The 17240-nt window shown below is 39.8% G+C and overlaps 1 protein-coding gene across 17 annotated transcripts in view; it reads left to right on the forward strand.

The window, feature by feature from the left end:
- wnk1b (WNK lysine deficient protein kinase 1b) overlaps positions 1-5311 on the forward strand; it is an 85679-nt gene extending 80368 nt beyond the window's left edge. For all 17 annotated transcript variants that reach the window (XM_079653876.1, XM_079653888.1, XM_079653890.1 and 14 more), the window contains one exon: positions 30-5311. In XM_079653876.1, the coding sequence (XP_079510002.1) occupies positions 30-458 (429 nt within the window). In that variant the 3' untranslated portion in view covers positions 459-5311. The remainder of the gene's footprint in view (positions 1-29) is intronic.
- Positions 5312-17240: the final 11929 nt, after the last annotated feature.

The raw sequence follows: 17240 nt of genomic DNA on the forward strand, positions 1-17240 counted from the left end.
CTCCCTCCCCCCCCCCCCCCCCCCTCCAGGTGATCCAGTCAGCCAGTCTGGGCAGGAAGTTCTCCGCCCCGGGTCAGCTGTGTCCCAGCAGCATTGGGGGGTCAGCCCACCTTCCCACAAACTCCACCACTGCTACCTCTTTGGCCGCCCGCAAGGGCTCCCTGTGCCAACCCCCCGCCTCCTCCGCCCCCCCTCAACCCCAACCCCCCCAGTTCATCCATTACACCCCCACCTCGGCCTACAGCGCACAGTGGTCCGGTCCGTCGACCCTCCCCCAGGCCCCGGGGCAGCCTGGCCCCCTGCTGATCAGTACCTCCCAGCCCCTGGGCCCCTACCCCCCCTCACTCAGTGGGCAGGGCCAGATCCCCGGGCAGGGGCCGCTCCAGGCCTTCCATCTGACCAACTCCCTCAAGAAGTCGGTTAGCAACCCGGGGGGGCCCAACCTGAGGACCACGTAGGGCCCGGGGGGGGGCTGGTTTGAATCACGGCCCGACTGGACTGAGTGTTACATGCTGGGGGGGGGGAGAAAACTGTTTGAAATGGCAGAAGCTAACCTGTTCACGGAGAAGTGGGAAAAAGAAAATGAAGAGGAGTGAAGACAACAGGAATGTGATGTGTCAGCATCTCCACAGTGTGTGTGTGTGTGTGTGTGTGTGTGTGTGTGTGTGTGTGTGTGTGTGTGTGTGTGTGTGTGTGTGTGTGTGTGTGTGTGTGTGTGTGTGTGTGTGTGTGTGTGTGTGTGTGTGTGTGTGTGTGTGTGTGTGTGTGTGTGTGTGTGTGTGTGTGTGTGTGTGTGTGTGTGTGTGTGTGTGTGTGTGTGTGTGTGTGTGTGTGTGTGTGTGTGTGTGGAGGGGGGGGGTGGTGTGTGTGTGGGGGGGTGTGGGTGGGGGTGGGTGGGTGTCCACACACACTCTCCCGCTCTGCTGTGTTTTACAGTCAGGGATGTGACTGCCAGCCAAATGCTCAAGGATAAAGAAAAGACTGAGTGCGATGTTCAAAGGCCAAAGAGGTTTCAACAGGGTGCGGAAATGCTGTTAAATAACTGTGTGTGTGTGAGAGGTATTGTGTGTGTGCACTTATGGCTCGGTCACACTTGTTCCATTACATGCTCTAAATGGAGAGAACAAGTCTTTACAAGGCGTTTCCAGCAGCGTGTCCAACAGCACCTTTAAAAGCTTCTAATGCTGCTGTAAACGTTTGGCTCTCAGAGTATTGAGATCAATCTCGAGCTCTCAAAGAAGAGTGGAACATGCAACAATGCAGTTTTCCAAATGGAATACAAAAATAAGAGCTATGGTGGATACGTGGTTGGCCTTCGCATTAAGGCTGTCTTTACTAGTTTATCGAGGCTATAACACTCCAATCAAGCTGTTTGCGTCCCTTAAATGCAAGCTACTAAAGGCAAACTTTGATATCGGAGAGAGTAGAGCAGAGAGAACAGAATCTTAAATTCAGGAAGTATTTTTCTTCAGTAATCGGAATTTGGAAGTTTTCCTCAATTCAAAGCACACAAAATGTACAGACAAGCTTCTGGAGACGTCCAGCTGGTTTAGAGAAGGAACAGTGCAGCCCTCGGTGGGGTTTGACTGGTCAGCTTGCGTGACAAAAACCAAACATACTCCTCTGTTACCTTCAGTGTCTTGTTCCTCCCTTGTTCTGACCAACTATTCAAACAGATGGAGGAAAGGAAGCGGACCAAGAGGGAGAGAAGCGAGCGTGGTTAAATAATACCTCATCTGCACCTTTTACAAAGTGATGAATGGACACGATACCAAACGCCTCTTCACCATCACCACTCCTCCTCTTGCTCTATTTCTCTCCCAACCTCTCTGTTGCCATTTGATGCAATAACAGCAGAAACCTTTTAGAGATTAAAACAAGCCCAAGTGAGAGAACTCAGCGTGACAAAGTGGCCTTGTTATCAGAATAATATCAGAGTCCCTGTACAGTTTGTCTCTGTTTATATTTTAGAATGTCAGCCATGATGATTCCATTTTGTTGTTTTACTGTTTTTGTTTTGTTGGGTTTGTTCTGCTCGCTGCCCCCAGCTAGCAATCACACACACATATAATGCATGAGACATTCATGAAAACACACATGCATACACACACAGTCATGCACAGACTCATGTAAATACACACACATTGTTGGAGGCGTAGCAGCCCTTTAACAGACAGACACAGACTAATGCCTCAGAACTCCATTGGGTTGGTTTCAACAGTTGTGTTGAAATATTTGCGTACATTGTTGTCATAAATATTGTTGTTAATGATTATTATTCTATTTAAAAAAAGAAACAAAAATGTGTTCTGTCGATGGACCTGTTATACGCACACATCGGTGTACGATGTGGAAACACTGTGATTATTGTTGTTTATTATTAGCGAATGTTGTTGGACAACATTATGTTATGGGTGAGATATTACAAATAAAAGAAAATCAAAAGCATCCGGAGAACAGCTTGGGGTCCTTTCCCTTTCAATTCACTGCCTTCAGCCAATCTCATCAAAAGGTGACGCCTCTTTTCAATATTCCTCCACTGAGGACACGCTCGGAAACAAATGCCAATCAACACGCTGTCAGCGCCCTTTCTAAAAGTGAGTGAATTGAAAGCAGGAAGTGACCTCCAAGCCCGATGACAGAGAAAACAGAGTGGATAGTTGATATTTAGATAACAAAGTAATGCTAGCTATTTTTTCCTTAATACAGTACTTATATATCAGACACTTTAAATAGCCCTCCTCTTCCCTTTCTCCCCTGGTTTTGTTAGATGAATGTGAATGTATAAACCAATGGTGTCCACTTTAATGTACTTGAAAAAAAAAAGTCTGTCTTTAGTTTTTGCTTTCTTTCGCTCCCTGACCCTCCCCTAGAGCCTCCGGTGTAAACTGGAGGGACTTACTAGTGCCTTGCATACTTCCTGTTGCTTGTTTCCATGGGGGGGTTGAGGACTTAGGTTGAAGTAAGCACACTTGACGGCTTGTGTGGAGAGTTTTAAGGGGGGGGTCACTTTGAAGTCAGGGGTGCTGATTGGACCTGGTGTTGGTGGAGCTTCATGGAGAGGCAGCTCTAATGTGTGTGAGCTGCTGCAGCGTGCCCTACAGCTGGGGTGTGGTTCATTCTCTTGGATTTCAGAATGATTTAGTGTATTTTCCCCAGAAAGATACATTGCTTCCCCAACTATGCTCTTTGAATTGATAGAAGGATGAATTGACCTAACCTCTGCTGCCATTTAAACCAATCAGATCGACCCTTTGAGATTGAAAAAGGCTGATGTTTCTGTGAAGAGAGGCTCGCTGCGGTGCTAAAAGTACACACGATAAGGCTCAGTTACTCTCAACTCGATGAAATATAAGAGTTTATCAGTGCCATTTTAAAATGTAGATATTGGGGGAAATGGGGCGGGAATATTTTTTGAGTTTTAAGGCAGGAGTTTTAAAGATTGTATTTGAAGCTTGGACCACTCTGTATTTTAGAGGCACAGGTGCAGCATGGAGTATAGATTTCAAAGGATGGCTTGTCAAGAGTGAGTGGCTAATGATGACACTGGCCTCTGGATTAAGTAATCATTTAGATTTGGTAGTGACCAAACAAGCTACCAACTGTCATTATATTCTGATCGGTGCACTCCAACTAAGACCCTCCTACTTTAAACTAGTGAAAAGAAAACTGAGAAGCAAAGAAATTCAGACATTTCTCATGTAAAATAACCCAAACTGTCTCAGTATTTAAGAAAATATTGTTTTCTCGCTCCTCAAGTGTTAACCGTTGTCATCCCATGTTATCCCAAACAAAGCCTTTCCGAGGCCAGCAAACCTATACAGTCCTTTAACAGATTGGTTTGAAAATGCCCCCTCATCAGGAAATTGCTGCTATTGGTTAAAAAGTCTGCAAAAGGGTTGAATATATTTGATCCACTCCTTTCCCACGGTGTGTTTCTGAAGCTGCACCATTCAAAGAAATGACTATGTAAACCAAAAATGAGTCAATGTTTGAACATAAGGGCCGCACGGTGCTGTGGTGGTGATTGTATTGGGAATGATGACGGTGAGAAAATGATGATAGTGATAATGGCTGCTTGAGATTCAAAGCCTTTGACACCCTGTCCTCTTTTCTTCTTCTTTCATTTGTGCAAATGAAACATGTCTGGTACAAACTCTGACATTCACCTACAACTGTTTAGTTTCTTTTGGAAAGATGTTCTGGGTTCACATATAAACCATAAAAAGGTTACTTTTAAGTTATTTTTACAAAGAAAACCCATAGCTTTTGCTTGTTTCTTGGGAGTTTTTTTTTTCATTTCCCATTTGTAATAATTTGTAATTTGTACCTACTTAGGCAAGTTTGGTTGAAGCTGTGAATAATCATTGAGACACTTTTCTTTAGTTCTGGTCATGATGATTTGTCAAACCTTTAATGATGCCACGGACTCAGTGCCATCAGAGGTAAAGAATAAAACATAGATAAATGCTGTTTGTTTTTCTGCTTTCACTCACTTGAGCTGTTTTGGTTGCCAGGATTTTCACTTTGCAGTTACTCGAGCCTTGAATGATTTCCACAGTGGAAGTGTGATCATGTTCTGCTGTGTCTACTACATAATTCCTATGAGAGGAATTCCTACTGTGCAGTGGCTACAATGCAATATTATTTAAAGTTACAGTCGGCTGTGTGCTCTTATTGTGACGGTTTCTGAAGTTAAAGTGGAAACAGTTCTTTTTCTGGTGAAACATACATTGTAGCAATAGTTGTTTTACATTCAGATTCACAGTTTTGCCTGTTCAGGATTCACTTCATCTGTTTTTCTTTTTACTGTAGAAGTGCCAACATGTAAAGAATGCCTTTCAGTGCTCCAACAGATCCGAGGTCAGCTTGACTGTGTGCGTCTCCGTGCTGTTTCATGTAGCTTGCTCCTGTGGAATGATGTCTCAAGCACAGCAGCAGATTCTCTGTTACTGAAGAACATTTCTCAACATGTTGATTAGGTTTCTGCTTTCTCTGATGTTTTGTTTTTCTATTTCTCACTTGTTTTATCAGCAGTTTTAATGTCTATAGCGGCACCTAACTTGATTCAGTGGTTTCATTTGTCTGTATTGTGTTTGACATTGTACAAAGTGGTTGGATTAAAAAAACAGATGGATGAATGAATGAAAGAAAAAAGAATACATAGGGAGTCATCGGCAGCCTCTAACGGTATGTTTTGCACTAAGTATAGAGTGTTCAAGCTTCATATTAAAAAAAACTTTGCGCTACAATACAATGAAATTTGTTACTTTATTTGTAAAACTTAATAAAAAAAGATGTTTAAAAGGAATTGAAGTGACTGAATTTTAAATCAATATGAATAAAGGAATGAAATGAAAGAGTATTTTTAGATATAATAAATAAGAAATGGTTATGTCAACATATATTTATATTTAATTAGTAAAGGATTTGGTATATATGTTTGTTAAATGTATTTAAATTCTAATATCCAGTTATAGTTGGCAATGCTACCTCTATCATTACTTTATCATTCAAGAAGACAATTCAAAGTGTGTTATATCAGCCATATCATTGCAAAAAATAAATACAATATAGACAATATAAAGGGACTTTTGTTTACTCAAATACATATTTTTAAAGCTATTTGTATCCTTCCGTATGGCTGCAGTACTAAAGTTTTCCACATGGCCGCAGCAATGTGTTAACTGACCAGCCTTTCACGGTGTTCCTGTTATCATGACCAGAAGCCTCTTGCTCCGGCCAATCAGGAAACGGCTCGTTATGAGGTGTGAATCTGGGTTTATTATCTGTCACCATAGAGACAATGAAAATAACATGGTCAATAGACCTGAGGAAGGAAGGGAGGAAAGAAAATGAAACTTACCGGTATATTACAACAATACATTTCCATCAGGCAGTTTTCCTGCTGTGATGTGAATACTGCACTGCAGAACATTGCACACATTGGGATTTTATCAGCATAATAAACTTTGAAAAACTTGTTTTAATCTTCAAAACATGCCTTTTACTTTGAGGAATTAAGATTCTAAAGCAAGAAACAATTGATAACTTAAAATGAATTTGATTACCTTGAATATAAAACACCGTATTTACCTGAATGTATTTTGATTATTAGGGTCTGAGACCAGAGGTCGGCGAAGACCCTATTGTAAGACAACCCTGCCAAGCACACAAAAAACAGGGAAAACGACGGGAAAAAGCACAAGGTTCCGAAGTCATGACAGTAGGTAGCCCGCGCGAGCCGCCCATGTCACTATGCTCGCTACATTATTGATATCGATAGGATTATAAAAACGAAAACAAAAGAAAATGAAGCAAAAAAATTAAACAAAATGCTTCTTGAGGGTACGAAGTGACGAAAACGTTTCCCATGTCTCCATTAAGGTCCATTGTAAATTCAGCCTCATCTTTCCTCAGAGCAACAGCCGCACACCTTCAGATAAACTGCCAAAAGAGCCACATTATTGACACGAAAGTACACAATAAGCACACTGTAACGCTCCTCAGGGTCCTGACATACTCCACGCGTTGACATTTTACCGAGGATGATTGCAACTTCTGTAGTTCATGGTGGTCCAGGCCCCCGCTTCCTGTCAGAGACGCTCTACCAGCACCTCACTGAAATGAAAAACACCAACATTGAAGCCATCATTGAAGACATTACTGTTGACTCTATGAGAGCTTCCCTGCTTGAGGTAGGCTGGCATATTAGGGCAAACATTTGTTATTTTACTATCACAGCCCAACATACAACATGAAATTGTCTCCCTTATAACCTGTGAAGAATTTGGTTTTTATATTGTCCGGCCTTCGATAGTTTGTTATTGGGCTTTTATAGCCTCTTTTGGAACCATAACGAACAAACTTAGCTAGCTGTTATGGCAAAGCATTAGAAATTAGAAAATCATTAGAAATGATGCAGTATTTATTTATCATACCTAACTGTCATTACAAATATCATTAAACAAAAGTACACTAGTAAGAACAAGTTTATGTCATCCTAGAACAATATTTAAAATGTATTCCTCCTTTCATGACATGGATATAGTTATATACGCTTTAATATCTTGCCACTTTGATTAATGCAACTCCTTACATTAGGTATCATTCATAATTCTTGCCCCCCTCTGCAGCTGGTCAAAAATGATTGAGATAATTAAGTGTAAAACACAATGTTTAATAATAAGAAGAATAACTTGGATTTATTTACCTTTCAAGAAACCAAAGGACACTTACATTTATGATACTATGTAATGAGAGTAGTAAATCAGTCAGATTTAAACCGAACACCATAGGAGGGAAAGAATTATTGAGAATATATATTTTTAATTTGATAAATTACCTGTCTTCCGTCATATGCGAGTTTGACATCATATTGATTTATGTTTATGGATTAAGATTGTTTTTTACCTTAGATATCCAGCGCAGCTACATTGGAGGAACTACATGCATCAATCGACAGAAATTCCAGCTTGTTGCAGACTGCAGGTTGCTTGCAGTACCCTGATGGTGTGGATGGCAAAAACGCAATCATAGGATTTCATGCAGAGGTACATTATTTACCGCAACCATTTTGCCATACAAAGGTAATGTTTCTGCACTATTTAACCTAAGTTCAATATATTTTAATTGTTATCGAGTCAAACACATCACCATTTAGATGTTAAAGCAAGGTTATAATTTATATTAGCACCATTCAGACACAAAGCATTTCCAAGTGCTTTACACTTTCAGAAAATACAAAAATTGCATTTAAAACTTCATTAAAATTATTAAAAGCAGTTTAACGTGTATTGAAGCTCGGAACAAACATTTAAAGATAAGAAAAGCCTAAATCAAGCGTTCTATGACCAATTGTGATACCAAGGCGATTGAGGGTTTACAAGGGTAGAGTTGCATCGATTCACTGGTTAATCCTGCATTTGGAGATAATTTTATTATCAGTTTAGTTACTTTCACAGAAGTTATTCTGACTTTATTTAATATATGTTATTGGTCTTGGTCAAAAAGTAAAATATGAAACAGAAATATGTAAAGATTATTGATTGATTTACTTTAATGCATGTAAAACCCAGAGGTCATTAAGAAATGAAGTAGATCTAAAATTGGTTCTAATACTTTTTTCAGATATTGTTACTAACCTGGTGATAGTAGATTGATGGGTCTTTGTGTCTAATGTTTCCTAGATTCAAAGACGGACTTGAAGCCTTGGATGTGATTCATGCTTTGGAGCAGCATGGAAGTGTTTTCAGAGCTTTTATGTGCTCAAGTGTGGTAGAGCTGACTTCTGCCACATTGGGGGAAGTCTTTGAGGTTCAGCACAGCAGCGAAAAAGGAAGCTCAAGACGCCATGAGGAAACCAGGGTGCTGGGATTTTGGAGAGACTATCTTCTTGAAAAAGAAGGTTTATTTGAGTTCCAACATTGTTCACATCTTAAAATAATTTGCTATTAATGGCAGTTCTATCAATCTTGATATTTAAAAAAAAAAAAAAAAACGTAATACTATTTTTTCTTCTCAGAAAAACGAACAGGACTCCTCCTCAGTGACATCCGGATGTTCCCAACAGGATTAAACACCCTGCTACCGTCTGGAATCCAGCCGAGACCCCAATTGTTTTTTCACCGGACATCTCGCTTTCCAATCGGCAGAACCTGCTCAAACACAATAGAAATACCAATGTCAAGCACCTACGAACAGTTTGAAAGCAACATGGACTTTGGAATCCAAAATTCGCCTGGTTTTGGACTTTATTGAAAGCTGGGCTTACAATTTACAAATTAGCCATGTTCTTCATAGTTATATAGTTCGCAACACAAGACTCCCAGCTCAAGGGTTGCATTAGACCACTCGTTCTTTGAAGGTTCTCAAAGGGTTCCTGGAAGTGGTCGTCTCCACATAGACTGTTGGTCGAGTCCAGAACAAACTGGCCCAAGTCGTCTTGTGGGACTGGGAACCCACAGTCAGTTCCATCGTACCTGGATGTGCAATATGTTCAACAGTTTAATATTCACATGTACAAAATTGTTCTTGAAATGTTGTTTTGTTGTTGAATGCTTTGAAAATTAAAAAAGTTACTGTCACTTAATAGTAGATATTATTTGAGTAGTAACTGACTGACTGAGGTGAATAGATTATGACACAATCTTAATTTATAGTGAAAAATGTACTTTGGGGCAACTGATTTTTTCTTAGAATATTAGGCAGTTACTAAAAATAAATCTGAACAAAATTGAGAAATATGTTTAATTGATAGAAACAAACCTGTGTGGCAGGTTGTACATGACATCTGGTTTCCTGGATGGACAACGAGACTGGTTTACAGGTCTGATAATATGCGTGTTCCACTTTTCCCTGCATTCGTCAAGGTCCCTCTGTAGCACACCCATGAAGACAAACTGCACTCGGCATGTGTGCGCATGACCGCCACTGAAGTGATGTTTTTCTCTCAGGTCATTCTTGAGATCCATCCAAAATTGAGACCTGAAGAAACAGATTCAAATGAGAGCTTTTTTTTATACATTGATGATTTCCATTTAAAGGGATTCAAAATAAATATAACAAATAACAGTAAACCTGTGGTATCAATGAGTCATATTTATAAGAACTGTATTAAGGAACAGAGATAAAGGGGTAATCTGTGTTTTAACTGATGATTCCGATCAATTAAATTAAAAGGAAATCAGCAACCACACTAGGCATACCATGTTTTGGCTGTGCCTGTCGTGCAGAGTTTAGTTGTAAAACAATTATTGTAGGAGATCGGAACTAATACACTGAAAATATAATTACGTTACTTTTTATGATATACTATGTTCACTGTCAAGGATGTAAAAAAAAAAGAAAGAAGCACCACACCTCTGTTTTCTGAAGTACGACCACCAGCTTTCAATTCTTTGATTTGCTTTTGAAGAGCCATACATGTGACGTGGCAGCCCCAGCAAAATGGTCAGTGTGTCTTGGTCTTAAAGCACACTGGGTGGCTGCCATTGTGCCGTTTTCAGTGCCGCAGTCTGTACGCAGTCTCATAGGTATGACTCCATGCTCTGTGACACAATGTATGTAATTTTGAGCAATGACCCCAGGGTCATTGTTTGTTGCTCCACACTTCAACCACAATACTTTTCTGGAGTAGCCATCAATACATCCGCTGATGGCCAAACCATAGGGCTTTAGCTTATCATAGCCATCAACATGCCAGACGTGGTTGGGTCCTTCAGAGCTGTATTTTCTTCGTACAAATCTTCTATTACTGCGAAGTTGAACTCCAGAGGGATCAAGCTCTCTCATCAAGTTCATGACCTCATCCCTTTTTGTGTGCTTTTGCCGCAATGTCTGACACATCGAGCGGTAACCGTAATGCTGGCCAGTTCCATTTAGCTCCTCTTGAATGGCAGCACGAACATTAGCCAGAGGGGAGTAGTTTTTTTTCCTTGATAATGAAAGACTTTTTAATTTAGTCTTTAAAGTACGCAGACTCATTTTTACATTGTGGGTAGTTTCCAGAAAATCCTAAATGTCATCGTAGCTGAAGCCATCATGAAAGTATTTCCGAATGAGGTCCTCTTCTGTGGGGCTGTCAGATGCTGATTGTAAAAAAAAAAACCACAAGGAAAAAAAGAAGAAAACATCATGTCTCAAAATCTGATTCTGAATGTATAATTGTCTCTATAAAGAGAGAACTAATACACAATTATGAATGTATAATATAAGCTGTTTTGTGTATTTAATGCATTGGTCCATATTTCACATGAACAGACAATGAAAAAAATGTGTCCATCATGCTGATAACTAGTGTATGCATCTGCCAATTAGTATTCTAAACAGAGTAGTGTGTTGAATCCTTATTTCTTGCATTTGAAACAGATACAATAAAAAAAAGAACTTACTGTTGTGTTCAACTTCTGCCAAAAACTGTACATGTTTGCCACAGGAGCTACAGAACACTTGAACTGTCCCCAGATGTTGGCCACAGAAAGGACAAAACATGGCAGCCTGAAAACACATGCATTGATGTAGTAAATCCATTTAATCAAGTCAATCAAAAACTCATAGTCTAAATAGTGGTTAGCTAAATAAATAGAAAGATACATCATGTTTACCGTTGAATCTGTGTTTTGTCTCTCTCTCACCTTGAATGTATTCTCTATATTTGTTCTTGAGCATGTCTAATGCACACTACTATCCTGTCATTACTTTGTCCCTCTTCACATTTTGTCACTTCTCTCTCTCTCTTTCTCTCTCAATTCAATTCAATAGCTTTATTAGCATGACTATAATTACAGGCAATTGCTAAAGCTCTGTATAGTTGCAACATCTATACACAAATACATACATATAAACAAACTGCTAAGAATTCAAATGTCCTTTTTCCGCGGTACTCACTATGGCCCGGGTTATTTGACTGCACTTGATTTGTCATCTCTTTTAACAATGTACTTACCTCACTTTATCTTCTCTTCACGTGAAGCTCTCCTCTCCTCAGCTGGTGTAGTAGTTAGGCACACTAACGCTAGCTATATAAATATGACGCTCTATGTATAAAAACAAAACAAAACTTACCTTCTTATATCTTTCTCCACTTAAATGAACTTTCTTTCCTCCCGATTTCCATCACTCTTGTTCGTTCTCTCTATGTCTGGTCATACATCAATCTGTTCCACGTAGCGCGCCCCCTAGAGGCCTGGAGCACTTCCGGAATGTTTTTTTTTTGTAATGTGTTTTTTTTTTGTAATGTGTTTTTTGGTTGTATGTGCTTTTGACTTTGCATATCGTTTTTGTATTTGCAGCGTTTTTCTGTTGCGTTTTTTTTCGGGCTTTGTGTGTTGTAGGTTTAGCTTGCATCATTTCTGTAAATGCAGCGTTTTTCTGTTGTATTTGTTTTCAGGGTTTGTTGGTTTTTCATTTCATTATTTGCAGGTGTTTCCTGCTTATGTGTGTGTTTTTGGCCGTTGTTTAGCGTTTGCACCTGCCGGCCACCGTATGTTGTAGACCCAAATAAATAAAATAAAATAAGAACTCATTCTCAAAAAAGATAAACGCCATTCTTAAAATATAAAACGAAAAAAGCGATCATGAAAATGTTTCCAATAAATGAAGAAAAGGATTTCTGACCACTTTGTTGTTCAGATATATCACATATTTGTAACTAAATGATACATTAATTGAAACAAAACACAGTATAAACTGAGGAGTGACTCCCGTGAGGTTCATGTATTTTCTTCACTCCGCTGGAAAACTGCTCTCATGTCAAGAAGCATCAGATCAGTGCATGCACTGCCTCGTCCAATCAGTGAGCGAAACACAGTAAGAGGGCGGGGCGAGTGTCTGAGGATTTAATCGAAGGGTGGTCTGGTGGTTCCTCGGTTATCGCTCCTCCGTTATCGCTCCTCGCTCCTCGATCCTCAGTCCTCCGGCAAAAATAAGGCCACTGGGACGCTACTCAAGATGGCGCAGACAAATCAACTTCCGGTGAGACCGAGACCGAGGAGCGAGGAAATGAAAAATTTGAGAAGTGAAACGCAGCCCTGGGGCCCTTCTCACTTCGGTTAAATTGATTCCTTGCGTCCCTCACTTGCGTCGTTTCCCTGCGACTAGTCCCTCCCACATGGGAAGCATGAAGCGAGTTTTAAGAGCAATGGGACGTCCTTTCCTCCGGAACGTCACGTGAAGCGACGTCCGTTTGTGATGACGCTGCACAGCTGATCGTCTTACAGCAGCAGTAAGGGGCTGGGCGAGTGTCTGAGGATTCCATCGAAGGATGGTCTGGTGGTTCCTCGATTATAGCTCCTCCATTATCGCTCCTCGCTCCTCCCTCCTCGGTCTTCCGGCAAAAATAAGGCCATTGGGACGCTACTCAAGATGGCGCAGACAAATCAACTTCCGGTGCGACCGAGACCGAGGAGCGAGGATATTAAAAATAAGAGAAGTGAGAAGGGCCCCTGGACATTGGAACGGTCCTGCTGCGCCACTTGATGATGTAGCATCCTTGAAATGTTGGCTTAACAATATACTTTGGTCCTAAACCATGTAATGATTTAAAAACTAGCAATAGTATTTTAAAATCAATTCTTTGGCCAACTGGAAGCCAATGTAAAGATTTCAGAACCGGACTGATGTGATCCACTCTTTTAATGTTAGTGAGGACTCGAGCAAGCGTTCTGAATCAGCTGCAGCTTTCTGATGTATTTTTTTTGTCAGCCCTGTGAATACACTATTGCAGTAGTCGAGTCTACTAAAGATAAAAGCATGGACAAGCTTTTCTACGTTCTGTTGTGACATTCGTTTTTTAATCCTTGATATGTTCTTCAGGCTGTACTCAGCATTGAATCGAAATGCACCATAGCTTTAAATCTTAATAAGTTTGTTAGGCGTTTTGTGGAGCAAGATGCTAATCGCCACATTCAGCTGTTATAGGCATGCCAACTTGATGCTCTGCTCACGGATGACTCGATGAGCATAATAAACTGTTAAGGCGATGACCTTACGTGTGTAAATATATGTTTTTTTTGTGGGGGTCTGCCCCAAAAAAACTGTTTTAAGTCCTGAGAAAGTCAAATAAGACGGTGTGTAAAACTACACTGCCCGAGCAGAAAAAAAGTAACCACCAATTTAACTAGGCCAGTAGGTAGGGGCTTTCCACTGGATAATAACTGCAGCGATGTATGTGTTTGAGCTGAATACACGTTTTTTAACCCTAACTAATGTAGTTAGTCACTTCTTTAATGTTTGTTCTTTCTGATGTAAAGTCAAGGTTGTAAGTGTTTGCAATAAAGTTGTGGGGCGTTGAACTGTTCTTTTGATTATTTTGATTTATGACAGTAATTACTTGTCTTTCAAATTTGAAGGAGGGTGAGCAAGCATCTTGAGAAACATTCATCATTAACTCCTCCAAAAAATATAGTTTATTTAATAATAACACTGAATATGTGAATCATAACAGTGATTGACAGCTGATGGGAATGATATGATTGTTAATAGTGTCATATTAATTTAGACAAACATCGACGAGACAGTTAATTAATGTACTTACAGTACTGCAGCAGTCTGCATAGATTTGGTACCCCTGCTGGACTAAGAGTGAAACAAACTCATTCAGTTATTGTTCAGTTAAAATGCATTAAATGATGTCTGTCACCTTATATACAGTATTTATATGTAAGGCTTTACTGATGTGCCACAATGATGTCACCAAATGTTATTGAGTTAAAATAAATATTGTGGCTTTCCAAGTTAACATTAATTGATATGACTGCGATTAAATCAGCATATACTTCTGCCAGGGGATGCCACCCCTGAAATTCTCCTGCCACCCTCTTGCCACCCCATGAATATTTGTCTAGATCCGCACCTGCAATGGAGTTAATGTGGGACTTCACACACACAGAAACAGTTTACACCATAAACTATGAGGTCTCAAATGACCCTTTAATAACACAGATCTCCAACATGCATGTGGCTTTTTCAAGCTTGTGTGTCAGCCAAACACAAATGTAGTAAAGTGTAAGAGGTCGACAGAGTGAAAAAAGAACACCATGGCTGTAAAGTTTGAACTTGACTACAGTATGATGCTTGTCTGATTCATGTATGGTAGTTTCTTAAACATGTTTTGCTTCCAAATCTTGTAGGAAGCCTGACATTTAGGATCTTGTTTGAGTGGAAAATACATTTCGGACTTACCCGTCACTGTGTGCTGAGAATAAGCCGCATGACGCTGCTTTCAGGTGAATAATTAAGTGATAGTTATAATTAATTAATCCAGGAAGTGAGCCCTTTCAGCTCTGCACAGTCACACAACTCCAGTCAGAAGTATAACCCTACCTAATGAAAGAAATGATTGAGCAAATGTAATATTAGTTTATTCAAAGTTAAAGAAGAGAGCAGATGTGAAATGCAAACTGTGTGTGTACAGTAAGAGTCTTTGCATTCTTCCTGCTGTCATGATCAATTTGCGGACTTACAGAGTGGCCCTGTTTTTCTATAGCTACCTGAAATGACACTGAGGGGGGGGGGGGGGGGGTCACATTACGTCTTTATACGTAATGTGTGTGGGAGAAATGCGCACTCTGAAGAAACAAAGAATAGCCAGATCCAACCTGCAGTTTATGACAATGTCACAAGAGTGAAACCTTTTTCCTGTATGCATACAAACGTTTTTTATGACATGCAAGATTTAAAAAAAAAAAACAGACTTGTATATCCTGACCCATCTGCACCACGGGAACCACAGATCTCAGATCAGCCTGAGCATCAGCACACCATCCCTTTTCACACACACTGAAACCAGGCCAAATGTTGGAAACTGCTGTATTATAGCAGGAAACAGGAAGTGGTAACTTTTCACCAGTTTTAACCAAAGGCCCAATCTCACTCGAACACAAACACAGAAACAGCATGTTCATTGAGACAGTGTTTGAAATCTAGTCTTAAAGCCAACATATGACCATTATTTGGACAATAAGTTATCACTGTTTACGATGCTGCACAAACATATCCACTGTCAGCATATCAGAAATAGCGACAGTATCATAGTGACACATTATAAAATAGTAACATTCAATACATTGGTGTCCTATATCTAAACTGTTGTTATTGGGATTAACTATAAAACATTTTCTAATATCTATAAACATGCTAAATACCTATTACATAACCTGATGAGAGATCCCATATGGGCCTCATCAAGGATGTGTGTGTTTATGCATATATTATGTAAGTGTGCATGTGTGTGTGTTTACTAAACAGTGGTTACCCTTGCATTTCTTGCCTTTGCAAACACACCCTTGGGATTTTAAATCAAGTGTGTGTCTCTGATAGTGTAAATAGTTGTGTCTTTAAAATGTTTTCTGCTGGAAAATACCCAATGCCCTGCTGAAAGGTAATCAGTGCTCTTCTATGAATTCATGTTTAACCCCTTAATGTCATGAATCATATTTGGTTTTGATATATTATTGTAATGAATGTATATTCTTGACTTCTGTCCTCAAAGGGAAAAAACACATTTTTAAAGTTGTATTTCACCATTAGTGATAAAACACATTAACAATTATGTCTCTATGGCGCCATTTTCATTTATCAGATGTGAATAAGGAAGCAAACCATTCAGCTGCTGTATTTAATTTATTATAAGAAAGTTCAGTCAGTCCTTCAGAGAGCTTCACTGTCTGCAGAGTGATAGACAAAGAGTTTGAGTTGCATATTTAAACACAGAGGATGGAGAGCGTGGGAGGCAGTATCAGGATGTTCTCACTTTAACAGAAGGTGAAGGTCTTGTGGTTGGTGCAGAGAGTAACTAATAACATTGTAATACATCTCCTCGATTAGGATGTTTTTCAGGCTGAGCGCAGACGTAAACACAGATAAACCTCAGCACAGAGTTATCACACAGTACTGTCTCCCCTCCTGTCCTCTTCGTATCTCCCCCTTACTTTGGTGTTCCCGGTCAAATTGGACTGTTTTAAATGCTCATTTTCGGACACTATTATTATAATTGTTGTTAAATATATATTTTTGTTAAATATATATATATTGTTGAATATATATAAAAATATATATATGTCAGTGTTCTACCAATACGATATTCTGTTTAACATTTGTTTTTTTAAATCAAATAAGATTTAAAAGAAAGAAAGATGGAAATGAAATTAGTAAACCGGTCAGATTTGACACGAACACGACAGGAGGGTTAAGTTAATAAGTGAGTAAAGTCATTTCCTGTTACAGTCTCCCTTACTTTTCTCCCCCTCCATGTCTTACTCATGATTTATATATTCTCCCTTCAGCTGACCTTGCATGAAGCTTTTAAACTGCAACTGGACCACAATGCAACTGGCCCGCTGATGGGAGTACACACAGGTCAGTGTTCCTCAGCAGCTCTGGGGCTGGTTTTTACTTTTTCCAAATTACTATAATCACAGAAGAGGAGATAAGGAGAATCAGATGAATAATGGATAAAATAAATGAGATGTTGGCGCTGTGTGTTTTACTTGGACTAAGTGCACTCTATTGTGAAAATATTGTTTTTAAACAGTGTGTATTTTAATGAGCCTCTAATTGCACATTTCCACTACAGCGCGGAGCACGGTTTAAGGCTGTGTTTACACGATAACGCAAACGGTTGTGTCTGCAATTTTTCTCTTTCGTTATGCCCGTTCGGGCACACAAGGCCGTAACGGAAACGTGGAAACGGTCCCCGCAAATGATAACGGGTCCCAAGGTGGATAGATCTTCAACCGGAA

The sequence above is a fragment of the Notothenia rossii genome (assembly GCF_949606895.1).
Source record: "Notothenia rossii genome assembly, chromosome: 10".
Lineage (NCBI taxonomy): Eukaryota > Metazoa > Chordata > Actinopteri > Perciformes > Nototheniidae > Notothenia > Notothenia rossii.